At 40.9% G+C, this 14,490-nt stretch overlaps 1 protein-coding gene across 4 annotated transcripts in view; it reads right to left on the reverse strand.

Annotated features, from left to right (window-relative positions):
- greb1 (growth regulating estrogen receptor binding 1) overlaps positions 1-14,490 on the reverse strand; it is a 304,535-nt gene that overhangs the window by 73,108 nt on the left and 216,937 nt on the right. For all 4 annotated transcript variants that reach the window (XM_063037530.1, XM_063037522.1, XM_063037506.1 and 1 more), the window contains 3 exons: positions 10,501-10,620; positions 8,622-8,825; positions 3,756-3,936 (listed from right to left, as the gene is read on the reverse strand). In XM_063037530.1, coding sequence (XP_062893600.1) covers positions 3,756-3,936; positions 8,622-8,825; positions 10,501-10,620 — 505 coding nt within the window. The remainder of the gene's footprint in view (positions 1-3,755; positions 3,937-8,621; positions 8,826-10,500; positions 10,621-14,490) is intronic.

Below are 14,490 nucleotides of genomic sequence, written 5' to 3' on the forward strand. Positions count from 1 at the left end.
CAAAATAAAGTAGGGCAAACAAATTCCAAAAAAAGCAAAATGCTGGGTGCTTGCTTAAAGAGTAAAGATGCTGCAAATGAAAGAGCAACTACCATGAATTATTTATGTTAAAAAGGCAAACTAAGTACTAATGTGCCAAATGCACACTGTCTGTGTTAACTGAGCACATTAGTTGAGAAATCCATTTACTGTTTATTGTAACATAACAATATCGCCTTCCCTGAAAAGTATTGCTTTTGGTACCAGTGTTGCAACAACCTTCTTCATGACCACCATTACTCAAAATCCACCACAAGTTGGGATCAATTCAAAGACTCACAGTAAATTTATTATCAAAGTACATATATGTCACTATATGGGATGGCATGGCAGCACAACGGTTGGCACAAAGTTTTACAGTACCAGCGACCTGGGTTCAATTCCTGCCACTGCCTGTAAGGAGTTTGTACGTTCTCCCTGTGACCACGTAGGATTCCTCCGGGTGCTCTGGTTTCCTCCCATAGTCCAAATACATACTGGTTGGTTGGTTAATCAGGCAATTTAAATTGTCCTGTGATTAGGCTAGGATTAAATCGGGGGGATTGTAGGGCAACGCAGCTTGAAGGAACAGACGGGCCTATACCATGCTGTATCTCAATAAATAAATAAAATGAATACAACCCTGAGATTCATTTTCTAGTGGGAATACTCAATATATCTATAGCATAGCCATAACAGAATCATCAATCAAAGACTGCCCACCTACGGTGTTCAACCAGAGTGCAAAAAACAAAAAACTGTGCAAATACAAAAAGAAGAAATAATTATAATAAATATAAGCAATAAATATCCAGAGGAGATGAAGAATCCTAGAAAGTGAATCTTTTGGTAGTGGGAACATTCCAATGATGGGGTTATTGAAGTTGAGCGAAGTTATCCCTTTTTGTTCAACAGCCCGATGGTTGAGGGGTTGTAACTGTTCCTGAACCTGGTGGTGTGAATCCTGAGGCTCTTGTACCTTCTTCCTGATGGCAGCAATGAGGAGAGAGCATGGCCTAGGCGGAGGGAGCCCCTAAAGGTGGATGCTGTTTTCCTGCAACGTTTCATGTAGATGTGCTCAATGACTGGCCGTATCCATTACTTTTTGTAGGATTTTCCATTCAAGTTTATTGGTGTTTCCATACTAGGCTGTGATGTGTAGCCAGTCAATATACACTCCACTACTCATCTATTATATATATAAGTTTGTCAATGTTTTAGATATCATGCCGAATCTTCACAAACTCTTAAGCAAGTAGAGGCACGGCCATGCTTTCTTTGTATTGCACTTAGTGCTGGACCCAGGACAGGTCCCCCAAAATAACAACACCAAGGAGTTTAAAGTCTGCTGACCATCTCCACCTCTGCTCCTGCAGTGAGGACTGGCTCATGGACCTCTGGCTTCCTTCTCCTGAAGTCTATAATCAGCTCCTTGACATTGTTTGAGGTTATTGTTATGGTACCACTCAGCCAGATTTTCAGTCTCCTTCCCATATACTGGTTCATCACCACCTTTGATTCAGCCTACAACTGTGGTGTCACCAGCAAACTTAAATCTATCAGTTAGAGATTGGCTGATCGATTTCTAGAAGCAGTAAAATTAAATTTCCCTTTCTCAACACTTGGACAACAGAGTTGATTTTACTTAATTTCTGAACACCAATGCTCAAAAGAAAGCGTAAAACAAATTACCATAACACCAGATCAGTTGTTGTCAATTCTCTACTCAATTTGTAATGGTCTCAATGTGCCCAACCACTATTATGCCAGCTTGATAACATACAATTCCAAAATTCCGTGTTATAACAAGCAATATAGAAACAGCCTCTTAAAAAAGCAATACTGAAGTTAAAAAAAAGTTATGAGTAGTTTGACACGGGCCTTTAACAGACAAGCAGCAGCAACTTAAATATGGTGGATCAGACTACTAAGCCTCAAATTGTAAGTATACAAATTTCATGTAATGATGCAAGATTGTCCATTAGTATTTGCATTGCTAGCTAATTTTAGGTGGCATCATTCTCAAATGCAAAAGCCAGAAAGATTGTATAATATATTCATACATCTCACGATGTTTCACAAAAAGCTGTGACTACAAATATTTGGCAGAACAAGAATAGGGCTAATCTGCCAATGCTGTTGTCCACCATGTTAAACTAAGGCCCAACCTTCCCCCAGGCAAATGTAAAAGGTCCAAAAGGCATTTTTGAAAAGAGAGCATTACTGGCCTGTCCAACATTTATCTCTCAAACATAAAGAAATCTGTACATATTCTATATGCTCAAATATTCTACAGAAATCTTCCGCTCATTTCTACAGGCATTGGCAAATATCTCTTGAAGCATCAATATCACCTTTTCTAAATCACTGGCACATTTAACCATATCACAGTTATATCATATGATGCTCTGTTTGATGCTTCCAACAGACATGGCAAGAGGCTTTCTTCACATATTAATGGTGTTAACATTTGTTACAACAGCTCTAACTGCTGGAAACACGCACTAGCAATGGCACTGCACTATTCTTGCTTATGAAAACCTTATTTAAGAATCTACACCTGAAGTCATGGGGCACAATCTGATTTTAAAAAGAAAAAAACATGTCACCAACTCAGAATCAATAGCAGAGCACCGTTTAACCATTTAACTGAGACAGTCAAAAATATAGTTTGAGAATGGAAAGAACAAAAAATTTATATCAGATTATCTGAATGAAAAACACGCTACACATCTCACATCTTTATTTAGGTGTTAGGGACAAATTTTGTTACTGATGTCCAGACCACCCACTGCTAAAGCATATTAGTATGCAACCCAACCCTGAAATGTAACAAAACTAAATTTTGTAATTTAGTCCTGCCAAAGGGTTTCGGCCCAAAACATCGACTGTACTTTTTTCCATAGATGCTGCCTGGTCTGCTGAATTCCTCCAGCATTTGTGTGTGTGTGTGCGCGCGCACGCGCGCTCAGATTTCCAGCATCCGCAGATTTTCTCTTGTTTGTAAATTTTATAATCTTGCCTTTGATACAAATGGAATTCCCTAGCTGATGTCATTATTTACTATAAATCTGAAATACAAAGAAAGAATGTGACAAAGTTTTCTGACTACAAGCATTATTTACAGTGATATACAGATTAAGACTATATATTGACTGTATTTCCAGAAGCACATGTCATGTTTTCATCACTAAGTATTTTTTCATCCCGTAAGTGATATATTCTTAAATACCATGATTATACACACATGATTATGTACAAAAGTGTCTTGAACACTCTTAACATGAGAGACACTATGCAGTTCACTGTATACAAAATGCAAAATCAAGAGGAATTAAAACACAGACCTTCAGTAAGAGTTTCACAACTAATCCAATATTAAGCGCATTACAGTGCTGTTCCAGGACTCCAGCTAAGTGAGAGTACAGGAGCCCAGTGGCTGGCACTGAATGAAGGGTTTGGTGGTGGTGGGGAAGGTGACAATCACGACATATTAATGTCAGACACCAGTCAACAGTGGCAGAATAAGGCACATTCAAGAGCAACCCCACAAATTGAACAAGACAGAAGGAATACGATGCAAGCTCATAAACTAAGTTATAATAAACAAAAGCATGTGAGTGGACTGCAATTCAAATTATGGATATAGTAGAGTCACAATCATCCCACAGCCAAAAAAAAAAATCAGGATCTTGTTCGTAGAACTCCAAAGAGTGAAATGTATGTCAGACATTCACCTTGTCAAATCCCAATGTGCATGGTCATGGATCAGTATGAATAATGTGTAAGGGCTGTTTAATACTTTTTGCTGAAAAGCTTCGAACTTGCTCTGAGCTTCTGCAGTAAGCTTCATAACATAATGTTCTGCACACTGATCTGCTACAGATTCTGCCTCCAATCCAAGATCCCCCAAGATCCCTGCAAAACAACAATACACAAGATGAAATATCAGTGAATCCAAAAGCACTATTTCGGGTGCAGATTTGTTTTAAGTGATCCCCTGAAAATAATTGTCCATGATTAGATCTGTTGACCTGCTTTAAGTACCAAACATAGCTTACATAAAAAATTAACTATCAAATGCAATTCCTAACTGGGAGGAAAGATCTACATTAAAACATCCTAATTTTTTGGAGGTTAAAGATATTCTTCTTTAATAAACACAATCTGTGCCAAATGCTCTTCACTGAATACAGCTGTTTTGCACATCACTGTGGGCTACTTGAACTGCAGCTTGCTGGAAGGACACAAGTAACAGCAGCCAGGTCAATTTTCTAACGAGAGACTATTTAGACAAACTGCAATGACCTAAGCTATTAACGTGTATCCAGAATATTCAAAGATCAAAGTACATTTACAATCAAAGCATATAGCACATACAAGCTTGAAATTTTTCTTGCAGGCAGCCACAAAACAAAGGAACACAATAGAATTCATGAAAAACCTCACACAAAGATCGCGAAACATCTAATGTGCGAAAAGTACAAATGGTGCAAACAATAAAGAAGTAAATAAGTAACACACAACATGAACCAGAAAATCCCCAAAAGTGGGTACATGGCTATGGAGCCAGTTCCAGACATCCCACCCTGCAAAAACTCATTTCAGGGAGGTAGCATCCCCGCCCCCTGCAACCCCATATCCACACCCCCACCCCCCGACCTCCAAGGGTGTATGTAATACTTTGTTTAGTGATTTTGTCTAATCTGTAAACCAAGTTGGGTATATGCAGAAAATGTAACATTAAAATATGTACTAATACTATATTATATTATCATGTTTATGCTATTATAACTTTAAGCAAGTCTACAGGGAGTTTGGCCTCATCAAGTCGGACATGAATAGCGTAGCTCCTTAGCAGCCAGCTAGCTAGTTTAAATAACGTTAGCTATGCTAATGAACGAATGACACCTGTTAAACTCACCTCAACATGTCTTTTACATTTTAACCCACCACGGGCAATAGAAAAGTCACTGTTGCAAACAGTGCAGCGAGCAACACTCTCATTATTTTTGAGGTCGACTGTAAAGCCTGCCCACAGAGAAAACTGATAGGTCTACTTAGCAGGGGTCCCCAACCTTTTATGTACTGCGGACCAGTTTACCGGCCGACCGGGGGCGGGGGTGTTAATCACAACCGGAATATAGGTGATAAGTCAATTGCATCATCACATTTTAAGTAACGTTTGGATATTAAACACACAGCGCATATTTTCCCCATATGAACACATAAAATCATTGCAACACACCAATATCGTTGAATCAGTGGGAACCCCGGGCTTGTTTTCCTGCAACAAGACGGTCCGATTGAGGGGTAATGGGAGTCAGCGATACTCGAAGGGGGTTCCTTATATCCAGTCTATTCCGCAATTTAGTTTTCATTGCATTCAATGCAGAAAACTCCGCTTTGCAGAGATATGTTGGAAATGGAAGCAACATTTTCAGTGCTTCTGAGGCTATCAGGATATTCAGCCTTGACTTTGATCCAGAATGCCAGCAGAGATGTTATGTCAAACATACTTTTCAGCCCGCTGTCACTTGCAAGCTCGAGGAGTTGATCTTCTTCCCGTGCTGACATGAATGATTCACCGGGGACTTTCACAAATGGGTCACGGACCCATTCCTTTGCATGTCTCGGGTCAATGATGACCTCGTGTGCGTTCAAGTTCAACAGTGCGTGACAGGGAATGAGGAAAGGTGCAGCTGACTCGTATCGTTTCCTCGCGGCCCGGTGGTTTTGGGAACCACTCTTAGCACAAAGAAAGACCAATCAGGATGCCGCTCTCCCTCTCCCGCTCAAAAAAATCTATTTCCGGGATATTGTATATAATATCCGGGCATCGGGGAGCCACTACCGATATGCAGGAGACTCCCGGAACTTCCGGGAGAGGTGGGATGTCTGCTGTTCAGCACCGAAGCAGGTGAAACCTCTCGGAATAGCAAGCTGAACATCAGTTATTCCTTTGCCCTTAGCCTCGACGCCTTAATCATTTCAATCTGGCGTGACACTTAAAAGGGCTAAACATCGGTTTATTTTTCATTCTTGGTCCCAGGTCCCACCACTTCAATCTGGTCTGAAGTTTCAAGCCGAATCAAAGTTTCAACCTGACCCAAAGTTTCGACCTGACCTGAAGTTTCAATCCAGCCTGCATTCTGTTCCAACAATGGCTGATGCAGCCATACCTGCATTCTCGAGAGTCCAGTTGGCTGACTCCTCCAGGATACCACAAAACGCCAGGTTGTACAGACTGTTCAAAAGCACAACTCCCAAAGGGATGTTTCAGTAGTGGGGGAGTCTAGGTCCAAAATAGACTGACGTCCACTTAGAACTCCTTTAGCCAGAGGGTGATGAATCTGTAGAATTCATTACCGCAGGTGGCTGTGGAGACCAGGTCTTTGGGTACTTTTAAGGTGGATTCTTGGTAAGTCAGGGTGAGAAAGGTTACTGGGAGAAGGTAAAGAATGGGATTGAGAGGGAAATGGATCAACCATGATCAAATGCTGGAGGAGAATCAATGGGACGAATGGCCTAATTCTGCTCCTATGTTCAAAAGTTCAAAGGTTCATTTTATTATCAAAGTATCTAAGTCCGAAATTCCTCAATTCTGCGGGTAGCTGTGAAACCAAGAAGAAAAAAAAGGAAGGCAGCATGATCATAAACCCCCAAATCCCACCTCCCCACAAAAAAAATTGGAACAGGCACATCAACCCCTCCAAATAAACATAACAGGCACATCAACCCCTCCAAAAAAACAGAACAGGCACATCAACACCCAAATCCCTCCTCCTGCACAAAAATGAGCAAAGTGGATCAGATAAGTTGACCCCCAAATCCCTCCTCCCGCACAAACAAAACCGAACATAACACGTCAAGCACATGTCCCTCAAGACAATGATTATAAAACGAAACAGCATTACTCCAGGAACAAGGTGTAACTCACATTACCAACTGGACTTATGGTTATGATTTCCAAGAAACACACAGTCACAAAGAAAAAAAAAGTCCCAGTCCTGGTCCAACTTGTTCTTCCACTGAGCGAACACTGGATGGCAGCACCTACCAGCGGGCCAGGCCCCAAACGAGTACGGATTCCAGCGCGCCGTGATTAGTGATTGTAGTCCAGAGAAAGTATATTTGGTACAACAGTTAGAAATGGTATTAGCTCCTCACAAAGCATCACTGTATCTAGCCAGCACCATTTTGGGAAATCAGAACCATATGGGAACTCTCCAACCATATGATGATAACAAGACATCTATATATCTCAGTGCCTCAACATAGATCTGCACTTTATGGTGTTCCAACTAGTTCCTTCACTTATAACCATGCCTTGCATTTTTCCCCTTTTAGAAAGCCAGATGTCCAACCAGAAATACAATGATCAAGCAGCAGGAGAACAAAATGAAGCAATCTTTACTTGATCTGACACATACATCACACTGACTCAGATAAAGACAGTCGTCATGCTGTGGAGATTAGCCTAGAGGCTTGCTCAGTCTTATTGAATTATTATTTATTGAATTTATAGAATAAATGCTCTGTACCCAGAGCTAGAAGAAAGGACAACTCAGCTACCTGATCAATGGAGAGTGGGCTTGCACACAAGTTCTGTTGCAATGTTCTTGAATAAGGACTTTAGTGGCTCAACCTACATTAGTTGTCGGGAGTGGTGGATGGGGTAGGCTACAATTTCATGTTTCCTGGACTCATTACAGTTTGCAAAGTCTTCAAGAACTAATGTACCTAAAGCAGTTTGTTTTTCAATTCAAGGCTTCAGCAAAATCCCTTGCTCACAGAAATGCTTTATTGACCAATCCTAAGAGAGAAAGAAGGAGAAGACAATTTTGTTATTCAGCGAGCACTTCAAACTCCTGTGTGATCAATAAATTAGATGACTCTGAAAGCACCATGTTCAGTGTTCTATGTTGTGATCCAATAACAAAGTATTGCAGGCCTAAAGCTGTATAGTCTACAAACATTCAAGCTTCAGCAGATGTGAGTAGCCTTTAACATTCAAATTCTAAGCATTTGTGTCAACATCCTGAAATTAATCATGAAAAAATCTTTTTCCAAAAATAACCCAAAGATACTGTGCCTTCAAGAGCAAGTCAGAGGCCAAGTATCCCGCGGCAAGAGACTTGCATCCTGATTGTTCAAAGCTTTTCCACTTAGAGAGAAGCCCAGTTGCCTGAACCTCATCCACCACCTAAACATTCACTCTCTCCACTACACAGCACTGTAGCTGCCACTTGCACCATCTACAAAATACACCACAGTTACTCACTTAGGATATTCTTGACAATTCTTCCCAAACTCACCATCCCTACAAAAAGGATCAGCCACAGAAGTTATGTGGGAGCATCACCACCTACATATCCAACACCATCCTGATGAAAGGTAACAGTATTCTGGTGACATTGCAGGGTCTTAGAGAAGTGCCTTCAACTGAGTGAGTGCAGTGTGTTAAGAGGTGACTCGTCGCCTGCTTCTCAACAAATATGGATGGGAATGAATGCCGACCCTGCCAGTGATCCTAAAAGTGAGAAAAGTGAAACTTAAAGCTGAAACATAAATTTAACAGGCGCTTGAAACTGCAACATTACCTGACTGCCTGACACGCAGCACTGTCTGCTGGTAAGCCACTTCTGATGGAGGCACCAAAATAAGGAAGTCAACCTTCTCAAAAGAGCCCAGATCCAGATTTTGCGTGCTGGAGTCAGCAATTGCGCAGACATGAGATAACAGCTTTCGAGCTGCAGCAAGTTGTATGGGATGAATATGACATGTTTCTTTGTTTGAAATTGTGGCTAGTGGAGATAAAAATTAAAACAAAAAATATTAATCACTGCTTTTAAAAGTTCAATTTATTGAATTTACTGGATCACTGAATATGACAGACTACATTGACAACAAAAACTATAATCACACAGAATAGACCTTACTCCCCCATATCATACTAACTAGTATAAAGTGAAACCTTGCTACATGAAATAAATCTACCAATACTTTTAAAATTATAGAACAGATTCCAACTGTTTTCTGAATATTCCTTCATTGTCATTTACATAACAAAATTTATGACCACAATTCTCGTCTAACTGCAAACCCACTTCTCTCAAATTCTCTCATTCTAGTCTTTCCATTTCCATTTTATTTTCTTTGTATGTATCCATTCATAGAGTGTAAAGTTATTATCAATCACTAATTAGCTGAAAACTTGAGGAGGAGGCAGCCTCAGTTTCATGGTTACCATTGCTAACAGTATCTTTATTTTATGCTTTTATTTGAATTACTTGAATTTGGGTTGCACGGTTGCCTTAAGGAGATTCCGGCTTGTCTCTCTGGATGAACTGTCACGCCTACCAGTGGACACAGGACCAGCATCTTAGCGACTTCCTTACTCACTTTGGGGCCGAATTTGCATCATACCGCCTCTAAATTGATCTTTGCTGCTTCCCATTTTTGCAATTCACATTCTGTACCTTATTGCATAATTTTGCTGAAAACCAAGGGAATAATCTCCACAAATGCCACACACCATGATACAAGGTATAAATGATGATAGGGATTACAAAATTATAGTCTGTTACATTACCTCGTTTAGGTTCTAACAAAATCAATAATAGAGATAATCAATTTTGCAGGTTAAATAGCTGCCTCTATTTTCACATTCATCAACACACAAGCATAATGTTCACATCTAAACATTTTCCACTTATTTTGTTACACTTTTCCCCAGAACAAGTGAGCTAATATTGACTTTCTAAAAAAATATATTTTTAATGTTGCTGAGATTAAAATGTATTCTATCAGAAGAATATGAGTAATTAAAGCAAGAGCGGGGCATGTGATCCCTCAATAATCAACTCCATTCTGTCCGAACCTCACCATCCTCAATACCTCAACCCTGAATAAACATAATAATTCAGTATCCTCAGATCTCTAAGGTTCAAGAATGCCAAACTTTTACAGCCCTCAGAGAAGATATTTTTCCTGATATTAGTTTTGAGGCTAATTCCTTATCTGAGACTCCCTTAGAAGTGAAAACATCTTCACAGCATCTACCCAAATGAGTCTTCTGAACTCCAGGCCTAGACTGTTTATTCTTTCCATAAGCCTGATGAGCAGAATTAAGCCATTCAGCCCTCTTGAGTCTACTTGGCCATTCAACCCTAATGCTCTCACAATTGGAAACATTCTCTGCATGTCCACTCTGTCTAGGCCTTTCAATATTTGGTAGGATCCTCCATCAATCTCCTAAGCTCCAGTAAGTACAGACCCAGAGCCATCGAACACTCCTCACTCCCAGGAGCATTCTCATGAACCTCCTCTGGACTGCTTTCGTGACACCACATCCTTTCTTAAATAAGGTGCTCAAAACTGCTCACAGTACTCCAAATACAGTCTGACCAATGCCTTATAAAGCCGCGGGGCTGCCCCCTCATTTCATAAGCTAATTGGATGGGAATTTTGGAGGCTCACCTGAACAAACTGTTGATCTTTCAACTGAGGCATCAGATTTCTTCAATGAAGCATTGAAACCAAAACCTTGACTATTCTCTACCAGAGTGCACTTTTTCAAGAGTGTGTCGAGATCTCCATCTGGTTAAAATACCAACAGAAGCAAAAATGATAAACTTATTTGTTACATGTGGCAAATAAACGAAGTATTGTCTTGGCATTTAAATTTTCAGTTGTAGAATACATTGATACTCATAAGGTTTATTTTCATTCCTCATTCATCTAAAATATATTTTGGAGTTGTCAGAGTTTGCTCTCAAGGCCTTTGAACACAAAATGGAATTAATTTACTGAAATTTGATCAAGTAAGCACAGATCAAAACTCCCTCTCAGAAAGCTTTATGTTTATTTTCTTGTACAATGACCAGAGACACCAAGGAGACTTCCTAGTGCTGATTCTCTTGCTTTGTTCAATTCTCATCAGTTCTTTCTGCTGGTTTGATCTTTACATAGAAAAAAACATTTCTTTGGGGGGAATGTCCAGCTTTTCATAACTAAAATTACTGTTGGTAACCACAGATGAGAATTTGAAATGTACCACTATTGCTGATGACAAGAGAAACTTTTCTCTTGATCATAGTTCAATTGAAACATCGGTCATAATCCTCTGAAGTTTTATGGCATTATCCTAAAGATGGACCAGGAAATCGGCTGATCATTCCAGATGGAAGACCTGACAGATTAGAGTCATAGAGAAATACCACACAGTAACAGCCGTCTCAGCCCATCTAGACTGTGCCCAACTGTTATTCTACCTAGACCCATCAACCCGCAGCTCGATCACAGCCCTCCCATCCATTTACCTATACGAACATCCCTTAAATGTTCATATCGAACCTGCATCCACCATTTCCACATACGCACCACCCTCTTGAGTGAAGACGTTCTACCTTATGTTTCCCTTAAATATTTCACCTTTCACTGTTAACCCATGAATATTTCAACATAACATCACAACTCCTATACTCAATATTTTAATTTATGAAGGCCAATGTGCCAAAGCTCTCTTTAGGACCTTATCCACTTTGACACCAAGCAATTATGGATCTGTATTGCCAGATGCCTCTGTCTACCGCACTCCTTAGTGTCCTACCATTAACTATGTATGTGCTACCCTAGATGATGTTCCTAAAGTGAAACACTTCACACCAATCGGCATTGAATTCCATCTGCCATTTTCCATTCCCATTTTTCCAGCTGGTCCAGATCCCGCTGCAAGCTTTCATTGCCTTTCTCATTATCCACTACAACCCAATCTTGGTGTCATCCGTAAATGTGACAAACAGCAATGGCCCTGAGATCACAATCCTGGAGGTCCTGCGCTCTAACTTAGCACCTAACTCCTAAAACTCCTTCCTGCCTATGTCACTGGACCACATCCTCTGACTGCTCATCCTCCTCAAGAATGCCAAGGACTCGATCCGAGATGTCTCATCTAGGAATCGCGTTCTCAACCACGGAACTTCCTGTCCCTTCCCCTAACCAATCACTACTGCTTACATCTTCTCCCCCACTTCCCTTCTGAGTCACAGAGATCAACTGACTCTGTGCCAGAGACGAACTCTGTTGCTTTCCTCTGCTGGGCTGTGCTCCCCAATAGTACACAAAAAATTTATGTTTTTATTGGCGGGAACAGCCACAAGTATACTCAGCAATGGCTGTCTATCTCTCTCCTGACAGTTACTCAGTTACCTGTGTCATGAACCTGAGGTGTAACTACCTGCCTGTATCTCCATTCAAAGACTCTTTAGACTCCCGAATGAAGAGTTCGCCCAACTCCAGCATCAGTTCCCTGATGTGACTTGCAAGAAGCCGCAGCAGCAAGCACTCCTTGCAAGAGTAATTGTCAGGGATACTAGAGGTCGCCCTGTCTTCCCACGCCCCACAAGAGGAGATTCCACTGTCCTGATTATCGTTCCCACTGCTCAATCTGTGCAACAATAAAGGAAGAAAGAAACATACCAGAAACTTACCGTAATCTCGCCTCTTGTAGGCAAAGCTTCTTGGGCTAAAGCCTCAGCTGCCCACTCTAACCCTGCCCGATCAACAATGGCCTCTCTTTTCAAACCTAACTTCATTTTATTGGCCCTTGCCAAGTGCCTAATAACCCGAGTGATCTCAAGCTTCACAAAGAGTCCTTAAAGACTCCATTCACCTTAGTAAGTCTAGCCCTCACTCGCCCACTGCTCAAGTACTAAAGGCCTGTACTCGTCTAGATGGGGGTTTACAGACTTCTACAACCACTCACTTCAGCAGTCTAAAGTACCCAGCTGCTTCAATAACTATCATTCAATGACACCATGATGAAGTACTTCAAGCAGTTGGTCATGAAGCATATCAATTCCTACCTGAAGAGCAACCTAGGTCAACGCCAGCTTACCTACCACCACCACAGGACAACAGCAGAAACCATCTCTTTGGCTCTTCACTCAACTCCAAAACTCCTGGACAATGACATCAGGGAGTTCTTCATTGACTATAGCTCAGCATTCAACACTACCATCTCCTTAAAACTCATCAATAAGTTCCAAGATCTGCACCTTGGTAGCTTCCTGTGCAACTGACTCTTCAAATTGCTCACTGGCAGACCCCAGTTAGTACAGATCAGCAACATCTCCTCCACACTTGCCATCAACATAGATGCACCAAGTCTCTGTGTTAAGCCCCTGCTTTACTCACTTGAAACCTATTATTGTGTGGAAAAGTACAGCTCCAATGCTGTATTTAAGTTTGCTGACGACACCACAATCAAAGGAGGTGACAAAACAGCATATAAGAGGGACACTGAAAATATGGTTGAGTGGTGCCACAACAACTTCTCACTCAACATCAGCAAAAACCAAAAAGAGCTAATTATTGACTACAGGAAGAAGAAGCGAGAGTTCCTTGAGTCAGTTCTCATTTGGGGTCCGGAGGTGGAGAGGATCAGTATCTTTAAATTCCTTGGTGTTATCATATCAGAGGATCTGACATCAAATATTTCAACAACCTCAATAGGGGCACAGCAGTGAGTATCCTAATTGGTTGCATCATGGCCTGGTATGGAAACACCAAAGTACAGGAACATTGAAGGCTATAGTAAGCAACTTATTCTATCACAAGCAAAACCCTTCTCACCACTGAATATGTTTACATGGAGCACTGTCATATGTGCACCTGTAATAACTACAGGTGCACATTCCTTTATCCGAAATTCTGAAATCCAAACAGCTCCGAAAACTGAAGTTTTTTTTTCGTCAACAGCTGACGTCACTCAGGTGTGACGTGGCAGCACTAGCAGAGGCCGCCAGACATCAGTTATGGCTCAGTGCTCGTACTGGTTACATGTGCATTTGCTGTTCGCTGATATTCTGTGTTTACTGTTGACTTGGTGTTTAATTTCACTGTGAAAATGTCAAAAAGAGCTGCAGATACTCCTATGGGTAACAATGAGGAAAAGAGAAGGAAGCATCTACCTATCATTATCAATAATGCAGAAAGTGGAGTTATTGCAGCAGCTTAATCGTGGTGTGTCTGTGCGGTGTCTTACTGAAGAAAATAGTGTCCGAACTACCACACTACATAGCATTTACATTGTATTAGGTATTATAAGTAATCTAGAGATGATTTAAAGTATACGGGAGGATGTGCGTATGTTTGTTGCGTCGCTGGGTCCTAAAGTCCACTGCACTGAGCCAGGTTAAATAAGGGACTTGAGCATACGTGTTTTTTGGTATCGGGGGGGGGGGGTCTGAAATCTGAAAAATTCTGAATTCCGAAATGCAACTGGCCCCAAGGATTTCGGATGAGGGATTGTGGACCTGTATTACCCTACAATTATCACACTCCTGAACCGGTGTGGAAAACTTAACTGAACAGATTCTACAATCTGCAGATTCACTTTCAAGGATACTTTACAACACATGTTCCCAGTACTATGTGTAGCTCCTGGACAACTATCATGACCTACTT

Source organism: Mobula hypostoma, chromosome 2 (genome assembly GCF_963921235.1).
Source record: "Mobula hypostoma chromosome 2, sMobHyp1.1, whole genome shotgun sequence".
In the NCBI taxonomy this organism is placed as follows: Eukaryota; Metazoa; Chordata; class Chondrichthyes; order Myliobatiformes; family Myliobatidae; genus Mobula; species Mobula hypostoma.